At 55.3% G+C, this 13048-nt stretch overlaps 1 protein-coding gene across 1 annotated transcript in view; it reads left to right on the top strand.

Annotated features, from left to right (window-relative positions):
• Positions 1-13048, top strand: part of OTOG (otogelin) — an 84001-nt gene that overhangs the window by 49377 nt on the left and 21576 nt on the right. The window contains exons 33-41 of the mRNA XM_043482455.1: positions 730-1008; positions 3117-3234; positions 3978-4057; positions 4561-6362; positions 7143-7311; positions 7597-7742; positions 8305-8394; positions 10232-10415; positions 12737-12957. Coding sequence (XP_043338390.1) covers positions 730-1008; positions 3117-3234; positions 3978-4057; positions 4561-6362; positions 7143-7311; positions 7597-7742; positions 8305-8394; positions 10232-10415; positions 12737-12957 — 3089 coding nt within the window. The remainder of the gene's footprint in view (positions 1-729; positions 1009-3116; positions 3235-3977; positions 4058-4560; positions 6363-7142; positions 7312-7596; positions 7743-8304; positions 8395-10231; positions 10416-12736; positions 12958-13048) is intronic.

The following is a 13048-nucleotide window of genomic DNA, read 5'->3' as shown; positions in this document are numbered from 1 at the left end:
TCAGGGCCCTGTGTGTGTGTGTGTGTGTGTGTGTGTGTGTGTGTGTGTGTGCATGTTTGTGGGGGGGAGGGGAGATCTGCCCAGCAACAATGCACTCTCTCTAGAAATAGGCCCTTGTGGAGACAGGAGACAGGACAGAGGGGCCCAGCTCTGGAGCAGTTTCCCCTCCATGAGTTGGACTCAAGTCCCCAGGTACCCCAGCTCTGACCCTCTGGGATTCTGTGAGGGGCAGGACCAGGGAAACTGAAACCCTGGCACATCAGCAAAGCCCAGCTTGTCCAGCACGTCCCATGGAGCAGAATCCGGCAGGACGGTCGTCTCCGTCTGTCCCACTCCCCGCCGTTTCCTCAGCGTCTAGAATAGCACCTGGCACACAGAGGGGCCCAGAGATGTTTGCAGGAGGGAGGAGGTGGGGGAAGAGAGTGAGGGAAAAAGGGAAGAAGAAGGGAAGGAGGGGAGGGAGGAAAGGGAGGGAGGGGATGGTTCGGTCACCTGCACAAGGCTCTGCAACTGGGACTGTAACTGCCCCCATCACCACCCGCTCAGGCAGAGGTGGTGTGTGCAGAGGGGTGGCCAGCAGGCCAAGATGGGTGGGCCGAGGGGAGGTGGCTCCGGCTCGGAGGAGCAGGGCCCAGGCCTGGGTCGCTGAGACTGCAGATGGTGCCTGGGTGTCTGCCCCGCCCACCTGGATCCCTCTCTGCCGACTTTACCCGCCCTGGCTCTTTGCAGACCCGGATGTGGTGTCCCTGGAGGCAGCGGACAGACCCAACTTCTTCCTCCACGTCACAGCCAACGGGTCTCTGGAGTTGGCCAAGTGGCAGGCCAGGGATGCCTTCCGCCACCGTGCCTCCTTCTCGCTGCACCGGGGGACATGGCGGGCGGGCCTGGTGGCCCTGGAGTCGCTGGCGGAGCCCGGGGCCTTCCTCTACGTGTCAGGCCCAGTGCTGGCCCTGCGGCTGTACCAGCACACGGAGGCCTTCCGCCGGGGCACGCTGTTCCGCCTTCTGGGTGGGTGTCTGCCCTGCCTCACCCTCCCTGCCCTGTCCCCACCTCACCCTTCCCATCGCCCCTGAGAGACAAGACCCTCACTCTCCTGTCGCAGGGAGGCCACACGTGCCACCCCTGAGATGGGAGAGGGCCTGGCCTCCATATTGGTGGCCCAGGGAGCCTTGGGCAGTGCGGCTTGGTGCCCAGACAGCCTCCTGGGTCCTGCCTACTCCCGCAGGCCATTTACATGGTCTAAAAATAGGGCGGCCTTTGTGGAAGCGAGGAGGAAAGTGATCATCCTGGCCACAGTTTGTGTAGCCTGCTGGCTCAGGTTTCCTGCTGATGGGGGCACATGCCTGCCCTGTGAGCTCAAAGACTGCCCAGTGGGGCACAGGCCGAGGAGCCCGCAGACCCCCTGTCCCCCTGAGAGGCCCAGACCCTGGGTGGCGATGGGGCAGCTTCGTGCCCTTTTCTAACCGAGACCAATGACTTCCAAGGCTTTGCCATACCCCTGCCAGGTGGGTCTGCCTCAAAGGTAGTTGTTGTCTGCCTACACCCTGGAGACAGTGATTATAATGTCCTTACTGCTCCAGGCTGGCCTGTCTGTCCTGTATGTGGACATGTATGTTTGCGCTTGTGTGGGCACCTGTGCTGTATGAATGGACCCACTTACATGCACATGTGTGTAAGTGTCCCCAGTCCACCTTTCCTTCACCATCCCCTGCCCCTCGAAGCCCAGGGCTGGGCCAGCTCATTCTTACATGCAGTGGTCACCTGTCAAATCCACCAGGGACCCCACCCAGCATGGATTCATCACCAGCTGTGATGCCAGGGCTGTGTCCCTTGCTGGAAGTCACCAGGGCAGACTGGAAAAAGCCCAGGCTATGAAACCAGACAGCCTTGGGTTCGAATCCTGACCTTGGCAGAGCCCCAGAACCCCTCTCCCTGTTTCGTCACCTGTACAATGGGGACATTTGCCTCAGAAGGTTGTTGTTGAGGCTTGACTGTCTCCTGGGCTTTGCTCTGGGCCTGGCTCACAGTAGGTGCTCCTCAGATGTAAATTCCTAGTTCTGGTCTCAAGGATCTTAGAAAAGCAGGCTTCGTTACAGTCAGCAGCAGTGTTGGGGACTGGGGAGTCAGGATGGGGCTGCTCCCTCCAGCCTGCTGGGGAGCTTGCCCACACCTCCCAGCTCAGGCCACGGTTTCAGAGACTGGTCACTTGTGCCATTGTGTTCTGGGGTCTTGGTGGCTCAGACGGTGAAGAATCTGCCTGCAGTGCAAGAGACCTGGGTTCGATCCCTGGGTCAGGAAGATCCCCTGGAAAAGGGAATGGCAACCCACTCCAGTATTCTTGCCTGAAGAATCCCATGGACAGAGGAGTCTGTTGGGCTACAGTCCATGGAGTCTCAAAGAGTTGGACACAACTGAGTGACTAACACACTACCTGGAAACCCCCTGTGGTCTCCAAATTTTCCTTGAAGATCCTTCAGTTGTCAAGGCATTGGCTACAAGGCCTTTTTGGAGGAAATCACTTCTGGGAAAGTTTAATATTCCCAGCATCTTCTGTGCTCAGTTTCCTCATCTTTAAAATAGTGCTACTTGTGAGGATGAGTGAGTAAATACTTGTGAAATGTTGAGTGTAGTGCTTGCTGTCAAGAGTTGGCTGTTGTTACCATTAGCCACCAAGGTCAGAGGGGGCAGTTCTGGCTACCAGAGTCTCAGAGGGGCAGGGTGACAGGGCAGCTTCATGGAAAGGTCAGGGGCCCCAGCCTCTTTGGCCGCCTCTCAAAGTCCAGCCCCAACTGCCTGCTCCATAGACCCACCCTGCTGAGACTTCAGCCCCCACAAAACCAAGGTCCCAGAGTCCCAACCCAAGGATCCCCCAGATACTGACGAATAGTTGTTTGACAACAACTCTCAAGAATACAGTTTCTCCTTGGGTTGGTTTTTCATTTTATTTTTAAATTTCATTTCAGCCTTCACTTTTTTTTCATGAGTCCATTCATCTCGTCCATGGAGCAGGGTGGGCATGGGCTGAGCTGGGATGACCTCTGTGCTCGGGCATCTGGTCAGGAGCTGCTGCCCGGTGTCACTCAGTCTCAGGGCCCTGGGTTGGGGTGCCTTTCCAGATGCCAAGCCCTCGGGGGCTGCCTACCCCACTTGTGAGTGGCACTATGATGCCTGTGCCAGCCCCTGCTTCCAAACCTGCCGGGACCCACGAGCAGCTGGCTGCCGGGATGTGCCCAGGTGAGGGGTCGTGGGAGTCAAGGTGCGTACATCAGTGTTTGTGCATTCATCTGTGTGAATGGGTTTGTATGCCATCTGTGAGTTTAGGCATGAGCTTGTACTGACGTGTGTGTTTTCACATATACTTGTATATATATGTTTTGTTTACTGGATACGGGGATGCATGTGAACCAGGGTGAACCTGACTGATAAGGGCATATGTGAATACGGATTTGTGCACGTGTGCATATAGTTGAGCCCTGTGTGTGTTCATGTGGGTGTAAAGGGTGGCTATGGGTGCACAGGTGTACACAGCTGTGTGTATGTACTTGTATATGAGCTGCAAGTATTTGGGTGTTGGTGTAACAGGGTGTGTGTGCATAGGCGTGTGTACACTGATGTTTCGGCAGACTGTGGTCATGTAAGTGTCTGTGTGAATGTTTTTGAGTCCTGCAGGTGTGGAGAAGAAACATGAAAATGTGCCTAAGTGAAGACACGTGTGCACCTGTGTGAGTGTGGGCACCAGGTGTGCATAAGCAGTCCTTGTTTGCATTTCCCTCTCTGTCTGGGGCGGAGCATGCAGCACACATGTTAGAGTGTGTGTGCTCCTGGGCCTGGTGTGTGCATGGAGGTTTGTGTGGGTGTGTACGTGATATCCACGCACACACGTGTGTCACGAGGAAGGATGAGACCTGTGCTCCGTCCAGGTGGAAGGAGCGTCCCTGTGCTCCAGACCATTAACTAGCGCCCTGCTCTGTCCTCAGGGTGGAGGGCTGTGTGCCCGCGTGTGCCACCCCCAAGGTGCTGGATGAAGTCACACAGAGATGCGTCCACTTGGAGGACTGTGAGTGGCCTGAACTTCTCGCCCTTCCTCCTATGTCCTGTAAATCCCCCGGTCTCACTGACCAGTCATGCTCACTGGGGCCCCCGGTCCCTGGAGAAGCAGGGTCAGCAGAGGGGCCTCTGGAAGGTGACGATCCTCTAGAGCGGGCAGGGACTCATCCGGTGCATTACCTCGCTTTTCACAGAAAAAAATGAGGCCCATGTGGGGAAGAGACTGGCTTGGGCTCCTGTGTTGAGAATGTGGCCAGTTTCAGACCTGAGGTCACTGGGCTCTGGACTCAGGGTTTGAGGTGTGGGGCAGGGACCTACTGATTTATTGGGTCATCTTATACCACATGACAGAGGCCCTGGATGGGTCAGGCAGCCCGACTGGTCGTTGGCAGCTGCCTCCCCCCCTCACCAAGGATACCAGTCCAGGAACCCCGCATCACAGCCCTGCCCAGTGATGACCCCTGGACGCAGGAGTCACCCCATTGGCTGAGCCTCTTCTCTTGTCTGCCCCAGGTGTGGAGCCTGTGGTTTTGGTTCCCACGGAGGCCCTTGGCAATGAGACCCTGCCTCCCGGTCAAGCGCTGCCCACTCCCAGTGACAGGGAGCTGCAGTTTCCACAGGAAGCTCCCGGGGCCTCATCCCACAGGCCAGCGCTCACACCGACTGCCCTGCTCACCACAGCCCTGAACCCGCCCACGGCAGCCTCCGCAGGGCCAGTGCTGTCTCCAGGCACTGCCCAGGCCACTCAGCAACAGCTCCTGGGAGTCACAGCCTCTAGCCTCCCCGAGCACCCCACAGAGGCCCTGGCCAGCAAGGGAGTGACCGCTGGCCACCCAGCCAGCCCCGGTGCCCCAGAGCCCTCCTCCCTCCCCCTTTCACAGCACGTGACCACATCTGGCATGGGGTCAGGTGCCATGGAGACGACCAGGGTGACCGTGATCCTGGCTGAGAGCCCCAACATCACAGTCTCCTCTCTGTCACCCCCTGCTCCTGGCTTCCCCCTCGTGACCAAAGCTGTTACGGTCCTAGGCCTTGGCTCCTTGCCTGTTAAGACGACGCCCCTCCAGCCCTTCCCCAGCCTGGAGTTGCCTGCAAGCCCCTCCTCCAGGCCTGTGGCTTCCCCCGCAGTGACCTCCATGCCCCCCACTTCCTCAGGAGTCCGTGAGGCTTCGCTGACATCTGCAATGACGAAGGTCATGACCGGGACAGGGGTCCCACAGTCCATACAGGCCCAGGGCCCTTCCAGTCCCAGCAGCCCCCCAGTTGAGGCCAGAACAGCTGCAGAACAGATTCCTGCCCATCCCCTGGTGACTGAGAGCATGGAGACCGTGCCTCCCCCAGAGAAGGTCCAACCTGGGCCCAGCCAGCCCACAGGCCTACCAGCAGCCCCACTTCCAAGCCCATTCCCCATGGCCCCAGCCCGCCCCGCCCAGCACGCCACCACAGCCGCCAGGCCCCCAGCTTGGCCCTCAGGGACTGCAGCTGCCGCCAGCCTGTCTACAGTTGCTCAAGGGCTGAGGGCCACACCCTTCACCACTCTGGAGTCCACCCGGCCAGCCCAGCTCCTCTCCGGCCTGCCTCCTGACACCAGCCTGCCCCTGGCCAAGGTGGGAACGTCCGCCCCAGTGGCCACGCCTGGCCCCAAAGGCTCTACCCTAACCCCTCCACTCCAGCAACAGGCCACATCTATCGCCGTGGCCACGACTCTGCCTGCTGGGACCCTCGGTCCTGCACCGCCTCTAACCCCGGCTGTCCTGGCCCAGGTTCACCCGCCCAGTCACGCGGTCCCGCAGGCAACAGGCACGGCTCCAGGCCTGCTTGTGGGAGCCACACTGCCAACCCCTGGGGTCGTGGCCGTGGCTGAAGGGGCGGCCTCCACAGTATCTGCTGCCCCACGAAAGAGCACCACAGAGAAGACGGCCATCTTGTCCAAGCAGGTGTCTCTGCCTACTCGGGTATCTGGCTCTACCCAGAGGGGCCCCACGGAGCTCATGCCTGCGGTGGCCCACGCTGCTGCTACCTTGGTGACGGGGGCCGAGGGCCTCTGGGCCGGCACGGTGCCTCCAGCACCCACATCCTACCCGCTGAGCCGAGTCTCTGCCAGGACAGCCTCCCGAGAGAGCCCACTCATTCTGCCCCCTCAGCTGGCTGAGGCCCACGGCACCTCGGCAGGACCTCAGCCCCCAGCGGAGCCGGTGGGAGAGGCCACCACCCAGCAGTCCGGGCGCTCGGCCCCCGCAGTCCAGAGAGTCTCAGCGGTCTCAGCCGAGGCCTTGGTGACCACTGCTGGGGCCAGTACATCCGCCCCCTGTGTCGTGAGTGACTTGTCGGGGTCTGCCCCCGTTTGTGGACCCCCTGTGCCCTCCCCTCTCCTGTGCCCTGGGGTTTGGACACGATCACCCTCTTACAGCCTCACGGCTGGCTGCAGCTTCTTCTTAGCCAGCTTCCAGGCTGCCAGATGACCATTTAGCCACCATCCTGGCCCCTGCCCCAGGTTCCTCAGGCCTCTGATTCCTTAGCGGATCCCACATACCCCACGTGGGGCCCAGGGGCCTGTTGGATGGCTTGGTGGGACAGCCAGTGTGACAGCAAGATGTGCTGGTGTGTGCATAGCATGTTTGTGTCTGTGTACCCACATGGGACTCCATGTGAACATTCATCTATCTGCATGTGTGCACTTGTGCATGTGATGTATGTTGTTGCAAGATGGTATATGTCTGTGTGTTTGTAGGAAAAGAAATAAAGTGTGTATGCGTGTGTGTTCTGGGTTTCTCTGAGTCTGAGCTAGTGGTCTGCACGCCTGTGTACCTAGAGCTCTCTGCAGGGCCAGGCGGTTATTTAGACTCTCTGGGACTCAGTCCCTGACTCCAGTCTCATGCTCAGCCCAGCCCCAGGCCCTCGATGTTATGTTGGGTGGGTGGAGGGAGGGTGAAGGCACCATTTCCTTGTCGTTGTGCCTCAGGGTCTCCCGCCTGCCAGAACCTACAAGGGTAAGGGTCTGTGCCCTCGTGGCTGGGAGTGGGCCAGAGCAGGGGGTGTGAGTGGCTGAGGCCTCAAGGGGGTCACTCAAGCTGTTCCTCCACCCTGTGCCCCAGCCGATCGCCGAGCAGGACTGCGTCCGCCACATTTGCCTGCAGGGTGAGCTGATCCGAGTAAACCAGTCCCAGCACTGTCCCCAGAGCGCCGCAGCCCCTCGCTGTGGGGTCCTGGGCCTCGCAGTGAGGGTGGGCGGAGACCACTGCTGCCCCGTCTGGGAGTGCGCCTGTGAGTCGTGGGGTCTGCTGGCACCTCCCGTGTCTCCCTCGTGCCCTTACCCTAGCCTGACCGCCGCCCCTCGCTTGCGTGCTCTCGGCTCTCGGGGTAACCTTGACATGAACTCTCAGTAAGACCTCTGACCTGGCAGTTTCCTACCCCTGTGACCTTTGATCTCTGTGGGACCCTCCAGCCAGCCCCCAGGGCCTCTGGATCACCCCGGAAAAGGCCTGGTGCTTCTGAGTGGCCTTGTCCCTGGGGGCATCTGTTTATTCTTCTCATCTCTCCCCTCCCCAGGCCGGTGCTCAATCTTCCCTGACCTGAGCTTTGTCACCTTTGATGGGAGCCACGTGGCCCTGTTTAAAGAGGCCATCTACATCCTCAGCCAGAGACCCGAAGAAATGGTCACCGTCCACGTCCTCGACTGCAAAAGTGCCAACCTGGTGACTGTCCCCTGCTTCCCTTCCTGCTGGGACCTCGGGAATTGACTAGGTTTGGAAGGGAGATTGAGCAGTGAGTTGGCTTTGTTGAGGGTTATCAGAGGCCCCTGCCCACAGCTCCTCTCTCAGGCAAGGGCGGGGTGGGCGTCTTCTGGAGCCAGCACTCGGGGACAGAGTGGGTGGAGCGCCACCTCCTGGCCCTTCCCGGGGCCTGTGCCATTCACTGCTCATCCTAGCAGCCCCTGTGAAAGGTGCTGAAATGCTCTGACATGCAGAGGAGCCGGAATGCCATCCCTAGGATGTGGTCTGTGGTCAAGGGTGCTGGCTGCACTGAACCACCTACTGGGGTGCCCCCATGAGCCAGGTGGAAGGAGATGGCTTTTTGGGGGGCTTGCAGGAGGTCAGGTGGAACCAGAGTGTTCTATGGGTTTCTGTGCACCATCTGCACGGCTGCAGTGGGTGCTCTTAGCATATTGAAGGAGCGTTGGCTTGGGGGAATGGGGAGGAGGAGGAGGAGCCAGCAGCACTGGCCTCCGGGTTGATGAGGGCTGGGTTCTCTCTGTAGGGGCACCTGAACTGGCCCCCGTTCTGTCTGGTGATGCTGAATGTGACTCACAAGACCCACGAGGTCACCATTGACCGCTTCAACCGCAAGGTGAGTGCATCAGGGAGCCGGCCCACAGGTCAGGGCAGCAATCGGGGGGGGGGGGGCAGGAGGGGCTTTGAAGCTTATTCATAACTTGGGATAAAGGTGGGGAGGGACCCTCTGAAAAAGTAATGCAAAATTAGATATACTTGGAGGTGATTTTCATTAGGATATTTGTGACCACTCTAATGTCAGGGGAGGAACTGAAAGGAAGCTAAATGGCAAGAGACAGTAGCCTTAAATGATTTTGGTTAAAATATTGGATTGGCCAAAACGTTCATTCAGGTTTTTCTGTAAGAAGATGTGACAGAAAGACCCAAATGAACGTTTTGGCCAACCCAATATCTCACTTTTGCAATTTTTACAAAACTAGGCTGCCATGTGAACACACTACTAGTGGCTCTTCCAAGAAGGGCACTGTCTAAGCAAGGAGCCCTGAATTTAAGCTGTATTGGCTTCCCATTAAGCCCACCTCTGTCAAGGAGGCCGATGCCTGACCACAGCACCCCCCCCATGTGGGGGTACCCTCCCCAAGGACCCTGCCTTTGCTCCTCCAGTGGGAGTGTGAGCTGGGCTTACTCCTCCTCAGGTCCTGGAGTCCCCACCCTACCCACCTCTTCCTGAGGCAAGACCTGTAGCCCTCTTACTAGAATCTGCTCATGAACATTGAACACAAGGTCCATGCCTTGTGAGGCTCTCAGAAAAACCCACTGCTTAGACTTCAGCATAATACTCCCTGGGTTTTGTTCCACGTGCTTCAGGATTGTGGAGCCCACGGCACTGTCTGTACAGCTCAGAAGGTTCAGGATAAGAGAGAGCCAGGGACTTGCCCAGGGTTAAAGTTTTCTGACTGCTGGGCTGGGACTCCCTCTATGCAGCACAGTAGTTTATGCACTGGATAATTTGCCAAGTGATTAATAAAACAGTGATGCTTGGGTGAGAGGGTATAAAGTCATTATAAATATTTTAAAATCCTAATCTTTTCATCTCCCATTTCTACAGAGTAAAACTGAGAATCCATAATACATACAAATTTAACCTTGTCTGTATGTAACAGGAGTTGTAGCTTTGAGTTTAAAGTGTTGCATATTTAACAAACATGCTTGAGCCCCCAGTTTATGTCAAGCCTCAAGGCAGGTGCTGGAGATTCAAAGGGGTGAGTGACTAGACATAGTTTCTGCCTTTAAGAAGCTCATAGTGCCCTGAGGGTCATGATGAAGGAACAAATCTGTCTTAAAGGCCAGCACAAATCTGGGGAGACCCCAGAGAAGGAGTACCCAACCTAGGGGCTGGAGATTTAGGGAAAATCTCCCAGAATAAAAGGACTTCCCCCATGGCTCAGTGTTTGTAAAGAATCTGCCTGCAATGAAGGAGACATAGGAGATGCAGGTTTGATTCCTGGGTCAAGAAGATTCCCTGGAGGAGGAAATGGCAACCCACTCCAGTATTCTTGCCTGGAAAAAAATCCCATGAACAGAGGAGCTTGGTGGGCCACAGCCCATGGAATCATGAAGAGTCAGACGTGACTGAGAAGCTAAACATATGAGCTTGTCCCAGAAGAAATGACCTGACCAGGATCAGGAAAGAAGGGCTCAGGATTTGGGCATATTTGGGCATATAGAAATTGCCTGCCTCTGCCTATTGCATTTGTTTCATTGTTTTGTGCTCATAAAAATGATTTCAGAATTTTTCTATGCCTCCTTAGACTGTGTCTTGGCTGCATGTACTTGAAACAGAGCCTGTCACACAGCAGATTTTTAATAACTGCTAGTTGGGTAGATGGGTGGAGGGATGAATGGACAGGCAGACAAGCTGTGCTCACGCTGAACACCCCCCTCCTCACAAGGTGTCTGTGGACTCACAGCCTGTGTGGCCCCCTGTGAGCTGGCATGGGTTCAGAATTGAGGACACAGGCCACATGTACATGATCCAGACGCCATCACACATCCAGATCCAGTGGCTCCACAGCTCAGGACTCATGATCCTGGAGGCCAGCAGAGCCAGCGAGGCCCAGGGCCGTGGCCTATGCGGTGAGAGGGGACCCAGCTAGGGGAAGGAGATGACTCCTTGGTCCACTTCTGTCCCCAGACACCAGTTCCCCTGAAACAGGGAAAGCTGGGACAGAGTGCCATGCCAGAGGTGGGACCAGCGGAGCCACTGGAGCAGAGACCTAATGTCTTATGTCCTGGGGCTGAAATTGCCAGCCGGGAGATGGTGCAGGGCTCTGGCCTCAGCCAGTTGTCGTTTCAGCCGAGATGGTCTGTCAGTTTCCCTGATAGCCTCCTAATACCAGATAATCCCCCCTGTCTGCATACGCCTGGGCACTTCACAAAGCACTTCCACACTCTGATCTCACTTATTCCAGGTTATCCACACAATAGCCTTGAAGGATAGCCATTGAACTAAGGAAGAAAGGGGACTCAGAGAGGTTAAGTGGGTTGCCTAAGATCACACAGCAGAGCTGCCACAACACAGAACTAGTGCTGTTCAGACCACAGCGTGATTACAGAGAGCTTTCCCTAAGAGCCTGGATGTATTTTGATAAGAAAAAGGGGTACAGGAGTCTGAGCGTGAACTGCTGCTCCTTGCAGATACAGAAGGACCCCCATAAGACACCCCATGACAGACTGCCATGGTTATAATGATGGATGACACAGGAATAATTAAACACACATACTTGCATGCCCTCCATCCATAAATCTGCACCCATTTTATTCATTCACACTCTGTCAAAATGCCTCCCACATATGCACTAACACATGTCAGTCTGCACCCTGCTCATTCACTCATTTGTGCACCACATATTTTCTGAGTATCAGCCACTAGGGAGTAGGCAAAACAGGCAAAGTGTGTCTTATGAAGCTTCCATTCCGACTGATATAACCATCTTTTCTTACACACACACACACATGCACAGGCACACACCCTTCCACTACCATCAGCCCCTCCTCTGCCATTCTTTCTCACCATTTCTTCCTTCCACTGTTTATGACTGGTGAAGGGTGCTGTGGTCAGCCTCTGGTGGGCCAGCTTCTCCCTATGATGCCTTTTTGACTCCCTTCCATGACTCAATGCCAAGACACCAAAAATCTGACCATTGGGACTCGATAAAAATCTGAGGATTTTGTGTTAAATTATGCTTTATATTCATGAAATTAGTGGCTAGAGGTATCAGAGCAGAAGTCAGCTAATTTATCTCTATTTTATCCAAACTAACACTTGGTGTCTTGGGCACCTGCTAGACAACTTGGGGAAATATTGAAAGAGTGAGACTATAAAGGAAAATGAATCTTTGCACTCAGAAAGCAAGACAGGCCTGTAAACTGAACCTGTCACACAGAATTGGGAAGGTCAGGGACCATGCATCTGAAGGGCATGTGAAGGAAGGACTTCAGAGAACATGTTTCAGACAGAAGACAAGGGCAGGGAAGTGTGTGTTCAAAGACTAGATTGTGAGAGATGAAGCTGGAGGTTAAGGTCATGTTAGAAGCTGTGACAGATGAACTTGAGCCCCATCTCAGTGCCTTACCACAGTAGAGGTTTATTTCTTGCACACATAAGTTCCCTAAAATGGAGATTCCTTCCATCCTGTGGCCCTGCCATTTTCAACACAAGCTTCCAAATGCACAGAAAGGCAAAGAATTGGGCAAATTTTATGCATCCAGCCTGGAAGTGGCACCCATCACCTTCACTCATGTTCCATTGGTGGGGGACTCATCACATGGTCTTGCTAGCCACAAGAGAGCCTGGGAGAAGTAGGCTAGTGGATCGTCCAGGAGGAAAAGGAGACAGGTGCTATAATTAGCTAGCAATCTCTACTAAAGCAGATTTTTTGGAGTAATTTTTAATTTTGATATAGTGTTAAACTTAGAAGTTGCAAAACTAGTATAAGAAACTCCCATGTACTTTTTACCCAGATTTACTAAGTGTTCACATTTTGTCCATTTGCTTCCCTTTCTTTCTCTCTCCTTGTACCTGTGTGTGTGTGTGTGTATATATGCATGTGTATATGTAAATATGCATTATATATGTATATATTCATTTTATATATTCAGTTCTCTATGCATATGCAGTTTATATAAATGCATTTTTTTCTGAACCATTTGAAAAGATGTTTGAGACATGGGTCCCTTTATCCCTAGGTACTTTGGTGTGTATTTCCTAAACAAAGACAGTTTCTTCCACAGGGAGTTTCTTGGCTTCTCTGTGTTGTATTTCTCTCATCTATAAAATGGGGATAGCGGTAATACCAGCCTCAAAGGGTTATTGTGAGGAATGTTCAGTGTGACAGCTGGGGAGCTGGGAGTGGTAGAGGTTACTGTGGCCACTGGGGTAACTCTGCCGCTTTCAGGTGTCTGTGATGGGGATGCGGCCAATGACCTCACCCTGAAGGATGGCTCTGTGGTGGGTGAGGCCGAAGACCCTGCTCCCTTTCTGGATAGCTGGCAGGTGCCCAGCTCCCTGACCTCAGTTGGCCAGACCCGCTTCCGCCCAGACAGCTGTGCCACGGCCGACTGCTCGCCCTGCCTTCGCATGGTGTCCAACCGCACGTTCAGCGCCTGCCACCGCTTTGTAGGTGTCACCGGGCTCCAGCAGGGGGGACCCCCCGGGCTGAGAACAGCAGCTCCTGTCTGCAGAGGGCAAACTCCCCAGAGGTGGTGAT

Source organism: Cervus canadensis, chromosome 11, assembly GCF_019320065.1.
Source record: "Cervus canadensis isolate Bull #8, Minnesota chromosome 11, ASM1932006v1, whole genome shotgun sequence".
NCBI classification, from domain to species: domain Eukaryota; kingdom Metazoa; phylum Chordata; class Mammalia; order Artiodactyla; family Cervidae; genus Cervus; species Cervus canadensis.
The sequence above is the reverse complement of the archived record's forward strand: the minus strand, read 5'-3'. Positions and strand labels throughout refer to the sequence as shown.